This window comes from Anticarsia gemmatalis, chromosome 18 (genome assembly GCF_050436995.1).
Source record: "Anticarsia gemmatalis isolate Benzon Research Colony breed Stoneville strain chromosome 18, ilAntGemm2 primary, whole genome shotgun sequence".
Classification (NCBI taxonomy): domain Eukaryota; kingdom Metazoa; phylum Arthropoda; class Insecta; order Lepidoptera; family Erebidae; genus Anticarsia; species Anticarsia gemmatalis.
Window position 1 is genome coordinate 4,252,252 of NC_134762.1, and position 17,970 is coordinate 4,270,221.

General features: G+C 36.9%; 2 protein-coding genes and 1 non-coding gene across 10 annotated transcripts in view; 2 read left to right on the forward strand and 1 right to left on the reverse strand.

Annotated features, from left to right (window-relative positions):
- Positions 1–514: 514 nt before the first annotated feature.
- LOC142980706 (nucleosome assembly protein 1-like 1) lies at positions 515–11,433 on the forward strand. Of its 5 annotated transcripts, none has more exons than XM_076126240.1 (9): positions 515–639; positions 1,003–1,117; positions 5,369–5,576; positions 5,860–6,017; positions 6,255–6,385; positions 6,749–6,921; positions 7,142–7,330; positions 8,090–8,212; positions 10,087–11,433. In XM_076126240.1, the coding sequence occupies exons 2-9, from the start codon at positions 1,011–1,013 to the stop codon at positions 10,204–10,206; spliced, it is 1,209 nt and encodes a 402-aa protein (XP_075982355.1). In that variant the 5' UTR covers positions 515–639; positions 1,003–1,010; the 3' UTR covers positions 10,207–11,433. The 5 variants fall into 5 exon arrangements, with proteins under 5 accessions (XP_075982355.1, XP_075982357.1, XP_075982358.1 ...); XM_076126242.1 differs by having other exon boundaries at positions 6,761–6,921; XM_076126243.1 differs by lacking the exon at positions 10,087–11,433 and adding an exon at positions 8,871–9,927.
- Positions 6,110–6,193, forward strand: LOC142980793 (small nucleolar RNA Me18S-Um1356). Its single transcript, XR_012959904.1, has one exon. It is a non-coding gene; the product is annotated as a small nucleolar RNA Me18S-Um1356 (small nucleolar RNA).
- Positions 11,434–12,616: 1,183 nt separating the features above from the next.
- Positions 12,617–17,970, reverse strand: part of Stim (stromal interaction molecule) — a 45,740-nt gene continuing 40,386 nt past the window's right edge. For 2 of the 4 annotated variants that reach the window (XM_076126261.1, XM_076126260.1), the window contains exons 12-15: positions 17,408–17,501; positions 16,955–17,164; positions 16,442–16,701; positions 12,617–15,556 (exon numbers count right to left, since the gene is read on the reverse strand). In XM_076126261.1, the coding sequence (XP_075982376.1) occupies positions 15,417–15,556; positions 16,442–16,701; positions 16,955–17,164; positions 17,408–17,501 (704 nt within the window). In that variant the 3' untranslated portion in view covers positions 12,617–15,416. Of the gene's footprint in view, positions 15,557–15,990; positions 16,170–16,441; positions 16,702–16,950; positions 17,165–17,407; positions 17,502–17,970 lie in introns of those variants that run through there. The other 2 variants (XR_012959895.1, XM_076126262.1) reach the window with 2 other exon arrangements.

Sequence of the window (17,970 nt, forward strand, 5' to 3'; positions counted from 1 at the left end):
GAATTTATAATAGCATTAAGTTTGAGTAGGTAAATAAAATCAAACGTATTTTTTTTAAATATATTACCTATTAAATTCTATTTGCTGTTTTAGTGACGTAAATATATAACCAAAATATTTTTTTTATCAGAATATTGATATCAGGCATGATACAGAGGGAGGTGGAATGCCTCAACTGCCGTTATTAACATGTCATCGAGTGTGCTTTGATTGCGGTTTTGCATGCACTCTTTGCAAAATAATAAAAAATAAATAAAACGCTACGTATTAATGCGTTATTTACCATCTCATTGAATTATTAGAACAGAGAAATAGGATGTTCATACCAACCCTAAATAGTTTATTAACTATCTAATACTAAATTTACGTCTAAAACGACAATATTTACGATTGCTTAACACGTCATAGTATCTATCCATACGTCTTTAATGAGTCTTTTTGATAAATACATTTTATTTGAATTCATAGTTAATCAAGACAGATAGCAATACTAGTAATCGATTACAGAAATAAAATCGATATATACTAGTGATCATATTCACGTCACTACGTTCGTAGTCATTTCATTTCAAGTCAGTAATCGCTCACTCGCCGTATTCCGTCGCCATCTTTCTTTTCACAACTCTTGTCGGCAGTGAGGTACGTTAATAAATCCACATAATTCGCCAATTGAAACAATAAAGTGCTTGTATATCGTTACACAGTTGCTTCAAATTCTTTACAAAACATTTTGTATTCCGTAAGTGCTTGTAGTTTTGTAGTTTGTGGTAGAACAAAGTCGGCCATGTGGTCGACCAAAATGGTTTTTCAACCAACTACGCATTATGTTTTACGTAGTAAATCGTGAAGTACGCTTTTTAGATATGTGAAATAATCAATTTGATGTTATTTAGTATGACATTGACGTATTTGGCTATCGAATATTTGGGTAATTGTCAGAAGCCGGTACGGTAACCAACGTGGCGCGAACGCGGCTGTTCTCACACACTGTTCTTGTTTTAGATATAAACATGGGTACAGTTGAACGCGCCGGTGATGACCATACCTCCGAGGTTGAGTCCGGAGAGGAGGAGGAAATTGTCGGGGGCGGTGAGCTGGCACAGCACCTCATGAAGAGGTAAGTTCTTATAGGTTAGCCGTGAAAGCCGTCTCCGGGTTACCCAGCATTGTTCAATCAGTTCACATGTGATATCACGAACATTTCATTTTCTTGTTGATGTGTGTTGTGTTAATTTTGGTAGCCAAATTATTCAAAAACGTAAATGCGCACATGTGATTTTACGCCGCATGATCATGGAATGTTCATCATTTTAAATTTATTAATATTATTTTATAAGTACAAAAAAATAATACATATTTTAGCTTCGTAATGTTTCTATTAGTTCCTCGTTTTATATTATTTTTAGCTAGGTAGCTAAGCGTTTATTTGTTGACACTGAAATAACAATTAGATTTTAGCACCTGTTACATTTCGTTCACACAAAGCATGTGCGTTCTGCTTATCTTCAACTTCACGGAACCCTTGATTAAACGTTTTATGAACCATGGGACAAGATAGCTCCACTCCTATAAAATTAATTAGAGTTGGTCACATGGTCATGGTACTCACATCCTAAATTCTTATGTGATGAATCACTCCTTCTGGTTAACATGCTCGTAACATGTTGAAACAATTTGGTTAGGTACATAATTTCATTCAACTTATTTATAACCCTCACATTTTACGATTTTATACTTAATGGGTATTATAATTGACATTTCGACCACTATTATTCAAAATATTGACCATTATTATTGATAAGGAGGTTAGGCATATCTAACCATATTATCAAATAATTCATCATCAATGAAAAACAACAATTTCATTATGATTGTCTCAAATGAACTTAATTTTAACCATTGGCGTGCGTACTCTTAGTCTCTAAATAGGTACTTTTTGGTAGATGTTTCTTAGTCTGCATACCTACTTCCCATAGTCGTACGTCAAAACTTACCTTCTAAACAAAGGAATGTCTGGCCCTGGGTATAGATTGATGACACCTACAGGGCCAGACGTCTACGTCACTAGCCGCTTTGCAATCGAAAAGTCAACGCTCTCGAAATCCCGAACGAAATTTTGGTTAGTTATAAAAACGCCCCTGTAATTACAATCTCAAATCACTTGCACATAAGACATCTGGCTATCAAGGATCTCATATAAAAAGGCGCGAGATTACGGGTCATTGAACTAATGAGTCATTTCATGCTCTACTTGATCAATAAGTGCTTGGTCTGGCTCACGGAATCTTAAGCAGCACGTGGAATTTAAGTTTAACCAAGCATACCTTTTTTTTCGTTGCAATCTATTAAATATTTTAAAATGGCGTGCGGAAATGTATAGAAATCTTAATGGAAGTGTGCACCTCGTTTATTCTGAGAGAAATGGATGATTTATAAACATCATCCCAGACATAGCTGATCTACACTTGACGTTTATAGACAAAACGCAAGAAAGAAGTACATCTGCCTACCTGAAGAAAAACAGGTAATTTAGGCTCGTAACTTCGTTCTCGGCAACGGCAAACGGACGTGAAAGACTAAGCAATTTTGGTGTGCTCTAGTTTTCATATTAGTACTCTTAAATAATTTTATTCTTGGCCACAAAAGGCACATCAAACAATGAGCCAGGCAGTTTTTATGAGTCAGTCTGTTGCCAATTGAGATACTATCGACGGAAGCAAAGACCATAATAATATCTAGGAGTGTTAGGCTGTATTTTTTATGCATTTGAATTGTACTTTTTGTGCGTTGCGGTTTTCCGGTTTGATTTAAGGTTATTTAGTCCTTCGGCGAAAGATATCGAGTGATAAGAGAATAAAAAAAAATACTTGCCTACATGAACTTCATTTTACAAAGACCTCATACCCTCATGGTAACAAAGGAACAAACACGTACCATCTACCAAGCAGATACGACATCCTCTTCATGTAAACTACGCAGCAATTTGATGAACCTGCAGGCTGTTTCCTATCGATCAACCTACAAAGGTGAATAATCGATGAGGTTATTGTAGTAGCCTTAATAGTTTCTTTACGTTCTGCGCTGAGTCATTGCCGAACTAGATCGAATCACATAGAAGTTCCGTGCTAGGAACAAGTAATTTAGATTTTAATTGGATATTTTGCATCGTTATTTTCTGTTTGTTGCTAAGCAGAGCTATAAACTTGAATCGTGATGAATACATACTAAACGGACGTTCGCGTCAGCTTGAGAGCGGTGATATTGCTTTATTATATTTTCTGTGCCCTCCCGCAGCCACTTAATAATCTATTTCCTTCGGTACTGCCTGTGCGCCAGCTGCTGCAGTCTCGTTTTTACGTTACAGCTTACTTATTTCCACTTGTTGAAATACTTAAGATAACTGCAATCGAACATTCCTATATGTATATCCAGTAAAAGTATGTTATAACGAGACATGAATGTGAAATCAGCTTAAAACGGAGTACATAATATATTTTTAGCGTATCTTCCAAACATTCTATAAGCATCCTTGGAGCAATTTTTAACTCGTGACGACACTACCTACTTCTCGGAAGTCTACCTGTACTCGTATCCAATGTACTGGAGACGCGATGTTCGCAGGAAATCGACTCATACGCATGAATATGTTAAAAGCCGGTTCCTACAGGTAGGTCCCGCTCACTGCGGCGCAATAAGATCGCCTAGTAAAAACTGAAACTACCTCGGCTTCCGTGTGTTAGAGCAAATTTTATGCACATGCTAATTTCCTTTAGTATCTTGAATATTTTAACGGATATGAATTCCCGTACTAAATGGTTGATATTCATGTAATATTTACTTCATTTATTTTTCTTTATTGTTGCCTTAGTGTATTAAATAGAAATAAAACCTACTTATAGAAGGTCGAAAAACTTCAAAATTTTACCAATGCCTAGAGGTTGCTGAAAAATCAATATTTTATTTTCTTGCAAAACTGATATGTTACTCCTGGACATCTAGGTGATGCATTGATCAAACACTAGCTGCATTAATACCAGAGAGACGTCAAGTCGACACCCACTTAGCCCTTTTTATTATTCTTTTATACCTGACGCCAGCCTTGAATAGCACCTTGGTATCAAGTTTCTATCACGTAACAGATTAGAAGGAATCATTTATTTTAATTAAAATTGTGACTTGCTTAGTAAACTGGCGACGTACATGATTTTTTGGATTAATTAGGGTTGAATCTGAAATCCGGGAGATGTATCGCATTTTTGGAGTAACCGTTTTTTGTTAGATGTTTCCTTTATGATGTTTCTGCAATAGATGCCTATCACATATTTTATCCGGTTTACATAAAAAATAACACCTATTTTTTTACACATTATTTTTAGGACAAAAAGTGCTACTTGTTAGGCACAAAAACGATTAAAAACTCTATCGATTTTGTGTTTCAATTGTTTATGTGTTTCACTCGATATGCTCCCATTGTCATATGGAATGAGCCCGGTCGGAAGATAAAATATTAATTCAGGCATTTTATACCCATCCGTTCTAAATATACCTCATTTTCAAATCATTATCTACATTTTCCCTTCACGATGACCGATTTATCTAGAAGAAAACTGGTGTCTTATAAGTCGGTCTAGAATAATCCAGTAACATTGAACGACATTGAAGCAACGATGCAATGTAATAAAGTCACAACCTTTCAAGACGCACCGAGCTGTTATAATATAAAATGGAAAAGTTAATTTAATTGACAGTGGGTGCTCCTTGTTTGCACCTAACATAGAAAATAACTTATTGATTTTAGGAAAGTAAAAGAACCTTAGTACTTTTGTATATACTCCGCTTTTAGTTATTATAAACCAATGAAGTATGCGTAACAGTAATATGGCTATTGTCGTATAGACTAATGGATCCCAAAGAGGAAAATAGATAGTACCACAACGGGATAATAAAGTTATCGTCACGATCGCACGTACAAGATGATACACTGTTTATTCCGTTGTGCAACGTAGAACGTGGCTATTTCAGGGAAATTGGGGCACAACTGTAAAATCGTTACATGTATACGTTCTGGAATAAAGTAACCTGGTATAGCTGGTGTTCCGTGTTTTAAACATGATATGGGTTGTGTTGTACCAACTATACTTTCGTAAACTTATTCTCTTTGAATTTAAGCTATCATTATTTCGACGTAGAAATTTTGCTTGTATTAAGCATAAACACGGAATAGCTTGTTTTACGGTTAGTTAGACTTAAAAAACATTCTGGCATAATCTATCTGTGCTATCGTTACGCTCTATTTCTACATAACATATTACCGCTTTGGCTATTAGTGCTGGTTCTACAGTAAGTTATTGTTATTATTTGTCAACAGCGGAATTACCCGCAACGAGATGCTTGCCGCTATCACAAACCGTATCCACGTGGAGGCGATGGCGTCCCTGCCACCGAACGTACGCAGACGCATCCGCGCGCTGCGCTCCCTACAGAAGGAGTTCGTCGACATCGAAGCTAAGTTCTATAGCGAAGTCCACGCGCTCGAGTGCAAGTACGAGAAACTGTATAAACCACTCTTTGAAAAGGTGAGACATTTTATCATTGAATACACATTCAATGATTCTTTAAGAACTTTTTTGGTTTTATTACGAAGATGCACATTCAAAAGCTTATGATTTTATTACTTTTAACTTGTATTATGAAAACAGGTATAAACCTTTGAAATAAACTTACACATGATGCCTTTACCACCAAGAACTGAATGCCATGATAGATATGCGTAACGCATTTTACTGATGTAAATCAAAAATAATTATTTTCGATGCTGATTACAATGGCAGTCGAATTAAATAGAGTATTTTTTGTTAGCGTGCGCAAATCGTGAACGGCGGCTACGAGCCCAATGACGACGAATGCCAGAACCCGTGGCGTGACGAGACCGAGGAGGAAGAGCTAGCGCGCGCTGTACAGAGCGCTGCCATCACCGACGGCTCTGATGAGAAGAAAGCAGAGGATAAGCCCCAGGAGTAAGTACTTACACAAAATATTTTATGTTCAATCTGTTAAATGGTTATAGTAAAATTTGATTTTGGACCCTATTTGAACTATTTTTAAAAGTATATTTAAAATGATGACACAGAATCACCAATCTCTGAGAATCATGATTGATTTGTTTAACATGCATCACCAACTGAGGCTTATTTCTCACTACTATAATTAACTATTGTCTTTGTATGATTACTAATAATAGTGCTTTGTCATAGGCCTCCTATGGACCCCAATGTGAAGGGCATCCCTGACTTCTGGTACACCATATTCAAGAATGTTTCCATGCTGTGTGAAATGATGCAGGAACATGACGAGCCTATTCTTAAGTGCTTGCAGGACATCAAAGGTAAGAACTAATTTATTTGCTACAGTAAACTTATGACTGCACTCTGAAATGTCGCACTTCTTTGATATTCTGTTAAATTATAGTTGTAATCCCTGTAACATTTCGGAGATGTAAGAACTCTTTTGTACTTTCTTCATTTTAATCTGTTAAAACTCTGAAAAAAAAAGTTTCTGAAAAGTTTATACAATTAGACTGTGAAATAGGCAACTAAACCAAGTCTTTATGAATTCAGATATTACTTTTTATGATGACACTCCAACACCAATTACTGAAAATCAATGATTGATTTGTTTAACATGCATCACCAACTGAGGTTTCCTCTTATATTGCACTATCAATACTATCATACAAAGTTTCTAACAGCCAGCTTTGCAGTGCAAATGCACGAGGATCCCATCGGCTTTACACTGGAGTTCCACTTTGCACCCAACGACTACTTCACAAACACCATTCTGACCAAGGAGTACTCAATGAAGTGCAAGCCTGATGAGGAGAACCCGCTCGAGTTCGAGGGACCTGAGATCTATTCTTGCAAGGTAAGATATAGAAATTTAACTTTTTGAATGTATGATATGAGATTTAACAAATGTTGGTATTTATTTTCATATTTTCAGAGTCTATCTATGATCTTAGCTATATAATAAAGAGTATTGTCGTAAATGATAAGTTTCGACTATCACAAAGTATCTATTGAATATAATTTTTTTATGTAGACTCAAATTTTTCAAATTAAATGCAACACGAATAACATTATAGGGATGCGAGATCAACTGGAAGAAGGGCAAGAACGTGACAGTGAAGACGATAAAGAAGAAGCAGAAGCACAAGTCCCGCGGCTCGGTGCGCACCGTCACCAAGTCGGTGCAGGCTGACTCGTTCTTCAACTTCTTCTCGCCACCCACCATGCCTGACGACCCCAACTCAACCCTCGCCTCCGACATCCAGGTATGTTATGTATACTACATGTTTGTTTTATACAGGGCGGAAATAGTTATGGGCCATGAAGGGTAACTATTTGAAATATTAAAAATACCTTTATTCGCTGAAAGTAATACACAATGAATAATACAAAACTGGAAGTAATAAGAAACGAGTAATTGTTTTAAACGAGTTATAAATAAAATGAAATAAAATAAACAATAAATAATCAAATAAAATGTATAAATAGTTAAAATTACTTGGTTTGGTAGTGTTTAGATTACCCCTTTGGATGAATAAACTTTTCACATTTCGGCTGTGAAGGTCGCGGGTGCAAAATTATAGTTAATCGTACAAAAGAAAGAAAAGGTTTTGCTTCAGTTCGCGGAAATAATTATATTGCGATTAATGTGTGTTTTCCATAGCTCTTTCTCTTTGTTCCGTTGGTTAGTCGCGTGGGTCACCTAGTTGAACTGGTGATTAGCACTTCAATAGAACCGTCGACTAGTTTGATTAATGATATTGTGAGGTTAAAAGGAAACTTGTATTTTAAAACCTGACGGACATTCTTTTTTCATAGTTGTCTTGTCCTCAAAACATGAAATTATATAGAAGTAAACCTGTTTATTTTCATGACTTATTAGGGGCTGATGATACTCTGAAACTGCTGAAAACTAATCTAGTTTATGCGGACTAAATAGGCGTGTTGCTTCGTCTATACACGTTTCGTTTCTAAAGAGAGCTTAACATATAGTTCTTAACACTTGGACAATGTACGTTTTCCAGGCGCTGTTGACGGCTGACTTCGAAATCGGCCACTACATCCGCGAGCGCGTGGTTTCGCGCGCCGTGCTGCTGTACACCGGCGAGGGGCTGGACGATGATGACGACGATGACTACGAGGAGGAGGTCAGTCACGCGCTTTGCTCTATACACACACAACACACACTAACTTATTATCATAAAACTCAATTATTTGAAGACATAATGTTAGAAAGAACAATCCTCTGAAGACATAATAACACTTATTATTTGATTTTGTTTACAAAGTACATTGTGTTAATAATAAACCAGTTCTTTTGCAATTACATATTTACACAAACACAAAATTATGCTTAGAAGATTAATAGGTTATAGGTCAATCAAAACTACATAAAGTGTATTTTTGATTGAACTGTACACTACAAACAAATTAAAACAACGACGATGAATGCTATTTACCAAGCGCTTTGTCTGCATACTTCGAAAGAAAGTGAATTCTCCAGCCATCTAGCATTTCCTCGAGGTGTCAGTTTGGACCTTGCATGGTAGAACTTTTCTATTGCTTGCTTAGCTAGTTTAGTACCGGCCGTGCTAAACGTGTTGATTTTGCCTCCCTCCCGCTCCCCCATATCAGACGAAGGTACGGTATGTATTGTAAACCCCGCTCCCCATTTAAATATCTATCTGAATGTTATTGTTCGAATGCGTAAGCTAGTCGTACGGGTTATATGTATACAGTATCTACGTCTGGTGGGTGTGCGCTGGCGGGTGGCTGCACAAACAAAAGCGGTATATTTGGTTTCAGGAGGATTCGTACTTTGACGAAGACTCCGGGACGGAGGAAGTGTCCGACGCGGAGGATTGATGCAAGACAGTTGTCCGACTGCCCCCTAACGTTATATAATAGCGTCACACGGCAGATCGCTACGGACCCACGGCCGGACGCGTCTCGTGCTCGCGTCCGACGTGGGCCCCTAGCGGCTCGCGCCACAAGCCCTGCGTGCTTTAGTCTTTATCGCGACCATATCAGCCCATATCTTTTTTAAAATTGTACCAAAAAGTAAATCGATTCGCAAAGCGAAACGTTTTAACGAATACTCCTGCAACGCGTCGGGTGGTTGTCCTATAAATCGGTAGTATTTGTACGCTAGATTATTATATAATATGAACTTCTCGCATTGACGCTCCGCTCTAAGCATGGTTTATCCGTGACCAGATAAATGTGTTTTAGAGGAGTAGGCGTAATGGTCTAAGACCGTGCGAGAAGTGAGAGGTGCCTTCATTATCGATGTATAATGCATGTTAACTTGTTAGATGTCTGTCACGACAACTATTTTGCATTTCTAGTTTAGTTATACAATTACTCGTTTTTATTTATTATTATACAGTAATTATAGTGTGTATTTTGTTTACGAATTTTACATGTTCGTTTGAGTACTTTGAAATTTCATGTGATATTAATTACTATTCTCTAAGGCTATATTTAATTGTTTCCTATTAAATGAAATTGAAGTACTGTCATTCCATTGAGACGCTAGTTGATCCCTCGCAACAGCCGTACGTTACGGGTGTCGGCCCAGGAATTGAATTCGCTGAATCTCTTTTTAGTGCCAAAATGCATTTTTTACATCATCACTTGAACATCGCCAACTGTGATCTATCCGATATGTATTTTAATAATGATTTGACAATAGTTAGGTCGGATAATAGATGTATATTTTTTATTTATGTAACCTTCTATTGAAGATAGCATAATAATGTCAATGTATAGCAGCTCGTCAGGTAGTTTTTATATATCGGTAATGGCTTTATGTTTTTGGCATGATGTCGTAATGATGACATTAAAAATTGTATGCTTTTTACCCGAGTGTGTTTTATTTTATCCTTATTTGCATGCGAGTTTTACGAGAATGCAGATGGTTGCAGAATTCACGTACAATGTTGTCTAAGGTAATGATGTCGTCTGTCGGTAGCTAGCACTGTTGTTGTAATATGTGTTCACGTAATGTTGGCGTTGTCAGGAGGAGGAGGAATGCTCGACGGAAGAGAGCGAAGACGAGGAGCCGGCGCCGCGGAGACGAGGCAAGCGACCGGCCAAGGGAGGCCCGCAGGACAACCCCGCCGAGTGCAAGCAACAGTAGCGCTCCACTGTTCCGTGTATACTTACTTACTCTCGAGGTCTGTTCATACGACGCGTTGGTGCTGAGTAACACTGCGGCCCTCACCACAACACACCCCTCTATTTTAAACAACGCGCTTCACGTCTATCGGCGATTTAAAAATATTTTAGGCAAATGAATCCTATATGAATATTTTCATCGGGTCTGTGTGGTGAGAGGCGATGTTCCTTAATCAGTTCTATCTTATATTTAGGTGAATCGTATTTAATAGACCTGCATAATCTATCGTATACGTGTTCAGTACTACAAAACTACGTCTAGAAGAAACCCGGTATGATAAAACTCAGTCTGACGGTTGCTGGAAAACAATTCCAATTTGGAATTTTCCAATGGTTTTTATCGCGTGAATATAGGTTATCGTGGCCATATGATGTGTCGATTCCGAACAGTAATTTGGACCGACCTCGCCATGCGTAATGCACATATTGCAGTGACTGACAACCTAGTATAGGATGCTTATTAGAATGGACATAGGAAAGCGTTGGACTGAGAACCTCGCTACAGCTCGCGTTACTTCAACTTTTCCTTCACATTCCTTATTTAGTGTCAAAACACATACAAAATAATGGAATGATAGGCAAAACTTCGAATCGGTGACGATTTCTACTTTTTAATATTTGTCTATATACATTTTATAGTAATAAGAAGCGCTAATAATGTATTCAGAGCGCTTTTATATTCGCATGTCCGCGGTCGCCCCCGCTTCGAAGCGCAGTCGTCCGAAGTTTTTAAATCCGCCTTAAAGTTCACTGTTTATTTTTAGTTTGTCCAATTGTTATTTTATTATCGGTTCGGTGCTTGAGGCACGATAGCTAGGTTATAGTACGACTTGTGATGTAGGTACACTGCCTGTTTGTTAACAGCTGTTGGAATTAACGGTCTATAAGACGGTAATAATTATTAAAATGATGTTATTTTGTACTTGTATTATTCGCCGAATATATGGCGAGTTCGCCCGTAATTTAGCATCTACTAAAGATGGCAAGTCTTGGCCAATGCAAAGTTAGATTTTTATAGGTGTAATGTTATGTTATGTTACAGTGAACATCAATGAGATTGTTAAGGCTATTGTGAAACCAGTTCTTTTTTTTACTGTAAACTGTATTAGCGTTATATTCGCATTGCGTACACAAGCTATTACTAGGGTATTTGTACACATAACATTTTTAAATAAATTTAATACTGAAATATAATGTATTTTATTCCCCAATACTCATTTACAGGAATTTAGGTACTGGGACTGGGTGTCGGTTAAGTACAAAAAGTCTAAGGGTGGTAAATGGTATAAAGTGAGCAATACCTAGTATTATTTTAATAAGTCCGAGTCTGACACTAAAAATTCTGTAACGCCCATCGACCCAACATCCTAGACCATACCCGGGTATCCTGGGATTTCTTGAGTGCGTTTATATTTGCATATGTTCTAAAAGCAAGGAAGTAGGTGTGCCGCAGCACGATTTTGGCATGAATGTCGTTAAGTATGCTACCCATCTAAATAGTTTACGCTAACACAGTGTTAGGTATGTGCGTGAGACGAACTTAAAGGCACTTGAACCCTCCTCCTTTTAATTCAGAATACATTTAATGGCGTTGACTTTTTATAAGGAAAAGGATTGCGGTTTGGGTGTGGAATGTTCATTAATTAATTAAACCCGTATTTCGTAATATCAATTTATTAACTTTCAATGATTGTAACAATTTATTTATCACGAGTTGTCTTTACATGCGATCAGATCTGGGGTCTACAAAATATACATTTCGTGAAAAGCTCAAGACGCATTTTATGACACCAAACAGAAATCTATCCGTTTTATTCACATACAGATAAATAAATAAGCGTTTATCTAGCTAATCAGACTCGCTACTTAAGATTTAAAAAACGGTGTAAGTGCGTAATTTTTGTTGTCATAAAATACATCCGTAAAATTATCTAATTAAAATATGTCTAAAATTCATGTAAGTAATAATTATTGACAACAAAGTGTGCCAGTATGGCGTTACCGGTTATTCACTTGTCTGATATTTTTGTACTCAACCTCAGATTATTCTATAATTTCATTAAGTACGATATCTCTCGGTATTTGATTGTATTTGACACTACTAGGACATCTCACTACTATTTATGAATAGGCCTTTATTACACACAAATTGAACTATAATTAAGTTATACTGATTCTTGACTTTACTTTGGCGTAAAAGGCCGTACAAACAAGATAAGGTTTTAAAAAATGAAATGAACAGAACTCACTATAACTTCAAAATCGTACAACAAACATTCTACGCCAACGTTTTATTATAAAATATCTCAGAATTGTCTAAAACGGCAGGAGCTAAATGAGACATGACGTCACAATTTAGTACAAAAACAACATGAAAACAAACAGAATAATATAATTGATACAAAAATTTGAGCTATGCCTGGTGTTCAGTCTGAGAACGTTCATTTAGCACCATGTTGCCTTACAAATAATTCTACACGTACAGCTAAAGGTCAATAATATCGCTATCATCTACGCGAACAAGGGAATGATGCGATATGGTAAACTCTTGTTAATCGTAACTTATACTGTGATAATTACACTAGCAAATGATTTACAATGCAGCGTTTCAGAAAATATCCATACTGTTACATTGCGTGGTGAGATCTTTAAAATATTGTAAAGAAAAATCATATTATTTTACTGTCGTTCTCATTCTGTAATTAAGAGAAATCGATAGCAGGGTTATCCCAATAATTAATTATCATTTGTAGATTCACAGAAAAGGAGGTACGTTTTCCGAAACGCTGTAAACACTACAATAATCACAACATAAAACTGAGCTCTCATCTTTCAAACAGTCGAATCGTAGCTGATTAACCATACATAAATTATACAGAAAAATAATAGTGAAAATGAAATTATGAAACATAGTCATGTAACAAAGATGAAAGGACAAAACAAATGAACGAGATGTTTTTACAAACATAAAAATTGTTTTAAAAATGTCCGAACCATATTTTTTCAAATCTCAGGATAAAGCAAAATAAAACACACGCGATAGGCAGTCATGAAATAGAAAATGTAAATATTTTATGTAAAAAAATAAACTTGTAATATTCGATTTCACAGTAATATTAAATACTTTTGCAATAAATCAGTGTTACCAACCTAAAGCTTACAGTACAATATTTAATCGGTCACACAACCAAGAGCTAAACGTCAAAATATAAAAAAATCACGACTGGAGATTTTCAACAAGGGCATTGGATTGCACAAAACAACATTCCAAAAACGGACAAAAATACTTCAAAATGTCATTACACTATAAAAAAAGTATTTAAAAATAAATACTAATAAACAATTTTATTTTAATGTCTATACAAGCGATGTAAATATCTAAATATACAAATGAATGTCTTTAATTCTCCTGTATATGTATAATGATTTTGTTTCTATAAGTAACACATACACATTGGATAATGAAACATGTTTTCGCATACAAATGTAAAAGAAATTCCTTCATTCCTATAATATATGGTAATAACTTGAAAACATAACGATGGTCCCATAGTATTATTTAAGTAAAAATAATAGTAATTCAATAAAAAATGTGTATCTGCTATTTACAGTTCGAATGAACTTTAAAAAATAATAATATACTATAACGCCACATTACAATGACATCGTTTGTGACACAATAATTTCTATGGCCACCAAAATGTATGATCACAACTTACAAAACATGAAATGTACCGCGAAAAATATTGTATTTTGTGATAAATTAAGTACAAATAAATAACATATGTTTCTGAATCAAAAACTACGGCTAACAGTGTCGTCAAACTTGTATCAAACGTGCAAGAAAACATGTTTTGGGGGTAAAAATATACATACTTGACGCTCGACGTTCAGCCAAATAAAAATACGACCAATATTAAAATAGTTGTAAGGACGAAGCGTTATTTTCAATAGCCACTTTCTGCCAGTCATTCACTATGATTTTCGTTGAGGTAATTTATTGCTTTTATACTATACCTAACACTTATTTTGTTATACAGTTAATTTAAAACACGAACTGTGTGACGCGGTGTTTATAACACTCGGTGAAATGGCAGTCAGAATTACATGCAAAATTTATCAGATTTCTGTTATTTAAACAGTTTTCAAATTGACATTAAGTTAGTTTTTCTTACTGTTAGTACCTGACTTTACAAATAGTTTATTTGGCTTTACAAATTGACTTCTTACTAGTAGATAGGCCGTCGAACAAATTTTGACAAGTGGTGTTTTATTGCAAATTCACAACAAACGTTCAGGAAGCACAACTTACTAAGATTTAAAATATACTGTTAACCTAAATACAGTGCAACTACCTTGTCTTTGGGTAGGCAAATACAGTTCTTGCATCTCATTCTAACTCACTGACAAAATTATAAGAGGAAGCGAGAGACAAAGGCGCAGGCGATACGATCAAACAGCGATATCGTATTCGTTCATTATACTATAATTTTGTCATGGAAATATTCGAAATAAATAATCCCAAAGTATCAAAATAGTTGCACCGCACTATATTTTACGGCTCGAATTAATAAGCAGTCTCTGAAATCAACCGAGGCCATTTTCTTATACATCCGAGTCTAGAAACGCTTCAACCATTTTACTAAAATACATTGCCACTAAAACCGTTGTACGCACTAAACCAATTCTAATATCACTTCATATTTCCGAACGTTGAACCTTTGTGTATACGGCGACTGAGACAGCTTGATACTTGAGGTGTAACAAAGTACAAACGTCATTAATACCGAGGTAAATAATGCACCCATTATTTTAACCTGTAAATAGTAACGTGAGACACAACGCATCTATCGTACACACAAGAGTTAAGGCGCCGAACACATGGTCCCGGCTGTCTGCGAATTACGGTCGAAGCGGTCAGTCTATGTGTGTATCATTTTAATACACAGCATACATTACAGTGTACGCTTAAAACAGAACTCGGAACTCTGACCGCTAGACCGCTTGCATTCTGGTTGGTTCACAAGTGATTCCTTTATTAAAATTAGCTTATTCTACAACAAGCGGCAGTCGGTTATGTATATGGACAATTTCCCTACGTTGATAAGTTACAGAAGGGCTGTACAAACGCTTCGTCCTGGGACAGTCGCGGGGTGGCGCTGGGGGCGGGGGTCACGCCGGCGTCTTGCTCTTCTTACCGAAGGGGAGGTGGATGCGACGTTTGCGGGGCTTCGGGACCCCCTCGTCGTCCATCAGAGATGAATCTGTTGACTCCTCTTCGGGAGGAGTGTTGGATGATGGTGTGGGCACGTCTGTAATATTATTTTATATCACTAGAAATTGTTGTACGCAGTAGTTGTACCTAATATTCGATTCGATTAAATTAAAGGACTTCGTGTTTTATTTTTAGTCGAGTCGGAATTGACTGACAAGCAGTGTGGCCAACGCTAAAAATAATAAAAGCCAACGACACCATACGATGTTTTTTTATATGCCGGCCATGATGAAGTTTTAGTAATAATAAATTCATAAAAAAAAACTACCATAAACTAATTAACGCGCTTGGATGTAGATTTTAGCGCGCACCTTTTCATTAGGTAAAACCCTGAGCCATGTTTTTGTTACTAAGTAGAATGGTTGAGGGGGTTAGAAATTAATTATCTTTATGAAATATGATTTAAAATTGTCATTAAAAAGTTATTGAACCCCAAAACACCATTATTACACCATGCCACTCGTAACTTACGATAACATTTTTTTTAAGAAAAATAAATTGTTTGTGGAGGGAGAATACTGTAGAATATGTTGTCTATGGGGATTCAGAGCCATCGTCAGCCATGGCTAAGTGCTGTACGAGTTTATTCCACCCGATCAAAGCGTCACCGGTCAACGGCCCCCGATCTTGTAGACCGTATGCTGCTTTCACTGAAGATCAACGTAGGTAGTTTTACACAAATTGGGATATAAAAAAAAAACTTTTGAATAACGATACGATGAGTAACAAGATACAAAAAACAAACAGATTTAAAAGAGCATGCCCGCACTAAGTGTGAACCCTTAGCAAAAAGGAGCGTGTAAGAAACGTACTAACACACGAAATTATTTATCGTTTTTTTGACAAATTCTTTAAAAAGAGACTTTAAATGTGTACCACAGTGTACAAGTAGGATGATACATTAAGTTTCACACGTACTAACCTTCGGCAAGCGTTTTCTGTTTAGTAAATGGATTCCTAGGCGGCGGTCGCGGGTCGTCGATGGACTGCGCCGCGAGTGCTACACCGTCAGTACTGCGCGAGCGCATGATGGGCCCGGGCGCGGGGGGCCCCGCCACGCCCGGCAGCGGGCCCGCGCGCCGCGGCGGCGGCAGCGGGGCCCCGCGGAGAGACGCCCGCAGTGTCGGCTGGGACGCCGAGTGGATTGCTCTGGTCAGCTCTGGTTCGCCTGACCAGTTTACACTGCGAAGTAAAGTTACAATATGAGTATGTTTTCTGATAATTTATTGAAATTAAATAAACTACACGAAAGTATGACATTATCAAATTAAAGGTCGCGTGTATTATATCTGGAACTCCAGATCTAGATCATGAAATACTATAGCTCCAACGAATGTCATACCGACTCATAATCTATACACACTTTTGGATAGGCCAACATTTTGCACAGTTATGATATATTTTCAGCTACATTATCACAACAAAGTGTACTCACTTATCTCCTCCGAGCACAAAGTGCACCTGGTCCCTGTTAGGTTCGACAGCGGGACTCTTGCGCAGGTCGTTGTAGGAGGCTCGCACGCGCAGTTCGTCTAATGCGGCTCGCTTCTCCTCGGCGCGTCGCTCCAGTCGGTCCAGGCGTTCTAGCTTCTCGTCCTGGCGCCGCTCGCGGGCTTCCTGTGCTAGACGCTCTTCTAGCTGTAGTCTAAAGAGCAAAAAATACTTTATCAAGCTAGTCCATTTACCACCAGTTCGAAAAAAGTAGGAGGATTAAGGAAAAACAATAGTAATAAATCTCTTTACGATGGAATAAGATAATGAATTGTAAAAAAGCTTGATAGTAAAAAGTAGCCTAGTGAGGGCAAGACTCAAACTCAACACCTTTAATATGAGAATCTTATACGAAGAATATATGATAAGATAAGATTAACAGTATAAAAATGCTTACCTAGCTTCAGCAAGTCTCAGATCTAGGGGATAATGTGGTGCATCAGCTTCACTGCCCGAAGAGTCTTCGCGCCACAAGAAATTGTCAGCCGACACTGTAATAACGCAGTACATATAAATACTTAGAAAAAAATCCATTAGTGTGTAAGCAAGCATATTTTCCCCTTTTATCTTATCCAGTTTATACAATGAAAAAGCGTGTTAAATAACCCTCAAAGCATGTATGAAATAATACAATAACACTACAATAAAAAGCGCAGAATAATTTTATACATAACAATCTCTTACCTGTAAAGGTGTAGCTAAGAATGTTGCCAGACACTGATAAAGCATAACTAATAAATCTATATTGTATCCTTGCAACACTGACGGAAGCCGGGAGTGGGGATGTGGCGGCAAAATAAAACAAAATCACAATCGTTCAAAAGCTTTCAAACGTGCATAGAGTAAACATGTCAACTATTTAGAAATCGACTAAATAATCTACTAAATATATCAAGCTCGGGTCTAGTGAAAGCGCAATGTACAAAACGTTATAATTTTAAAAAGCAGATCATACGCCAT

Bases quoted from the DNA above. Each gene is read 5' to 3' on its own strand.
- LOC142980706 (XM_076126240.1), top strand. From the start codon at position 1,011: ATGGGTACAGTTGAACGCGCCGGTGATGACCATACCTCCGAGGTTGAG. The intron at 5,577-5,859 runs GTGAGACATTTT...ATTTTTTGTTAG, and splicing joins ATAAACCACTCTTTGAAAAG to CGTGCGCAAATCGTGAACGG. The intron at 6,018-6,254 runs GTAAGTACTTAC...GCTTTGTCATAG, and splicing joins GCAGAGGATAAGCCCCAGGA to GCCTCCTATGGACCCCAATG.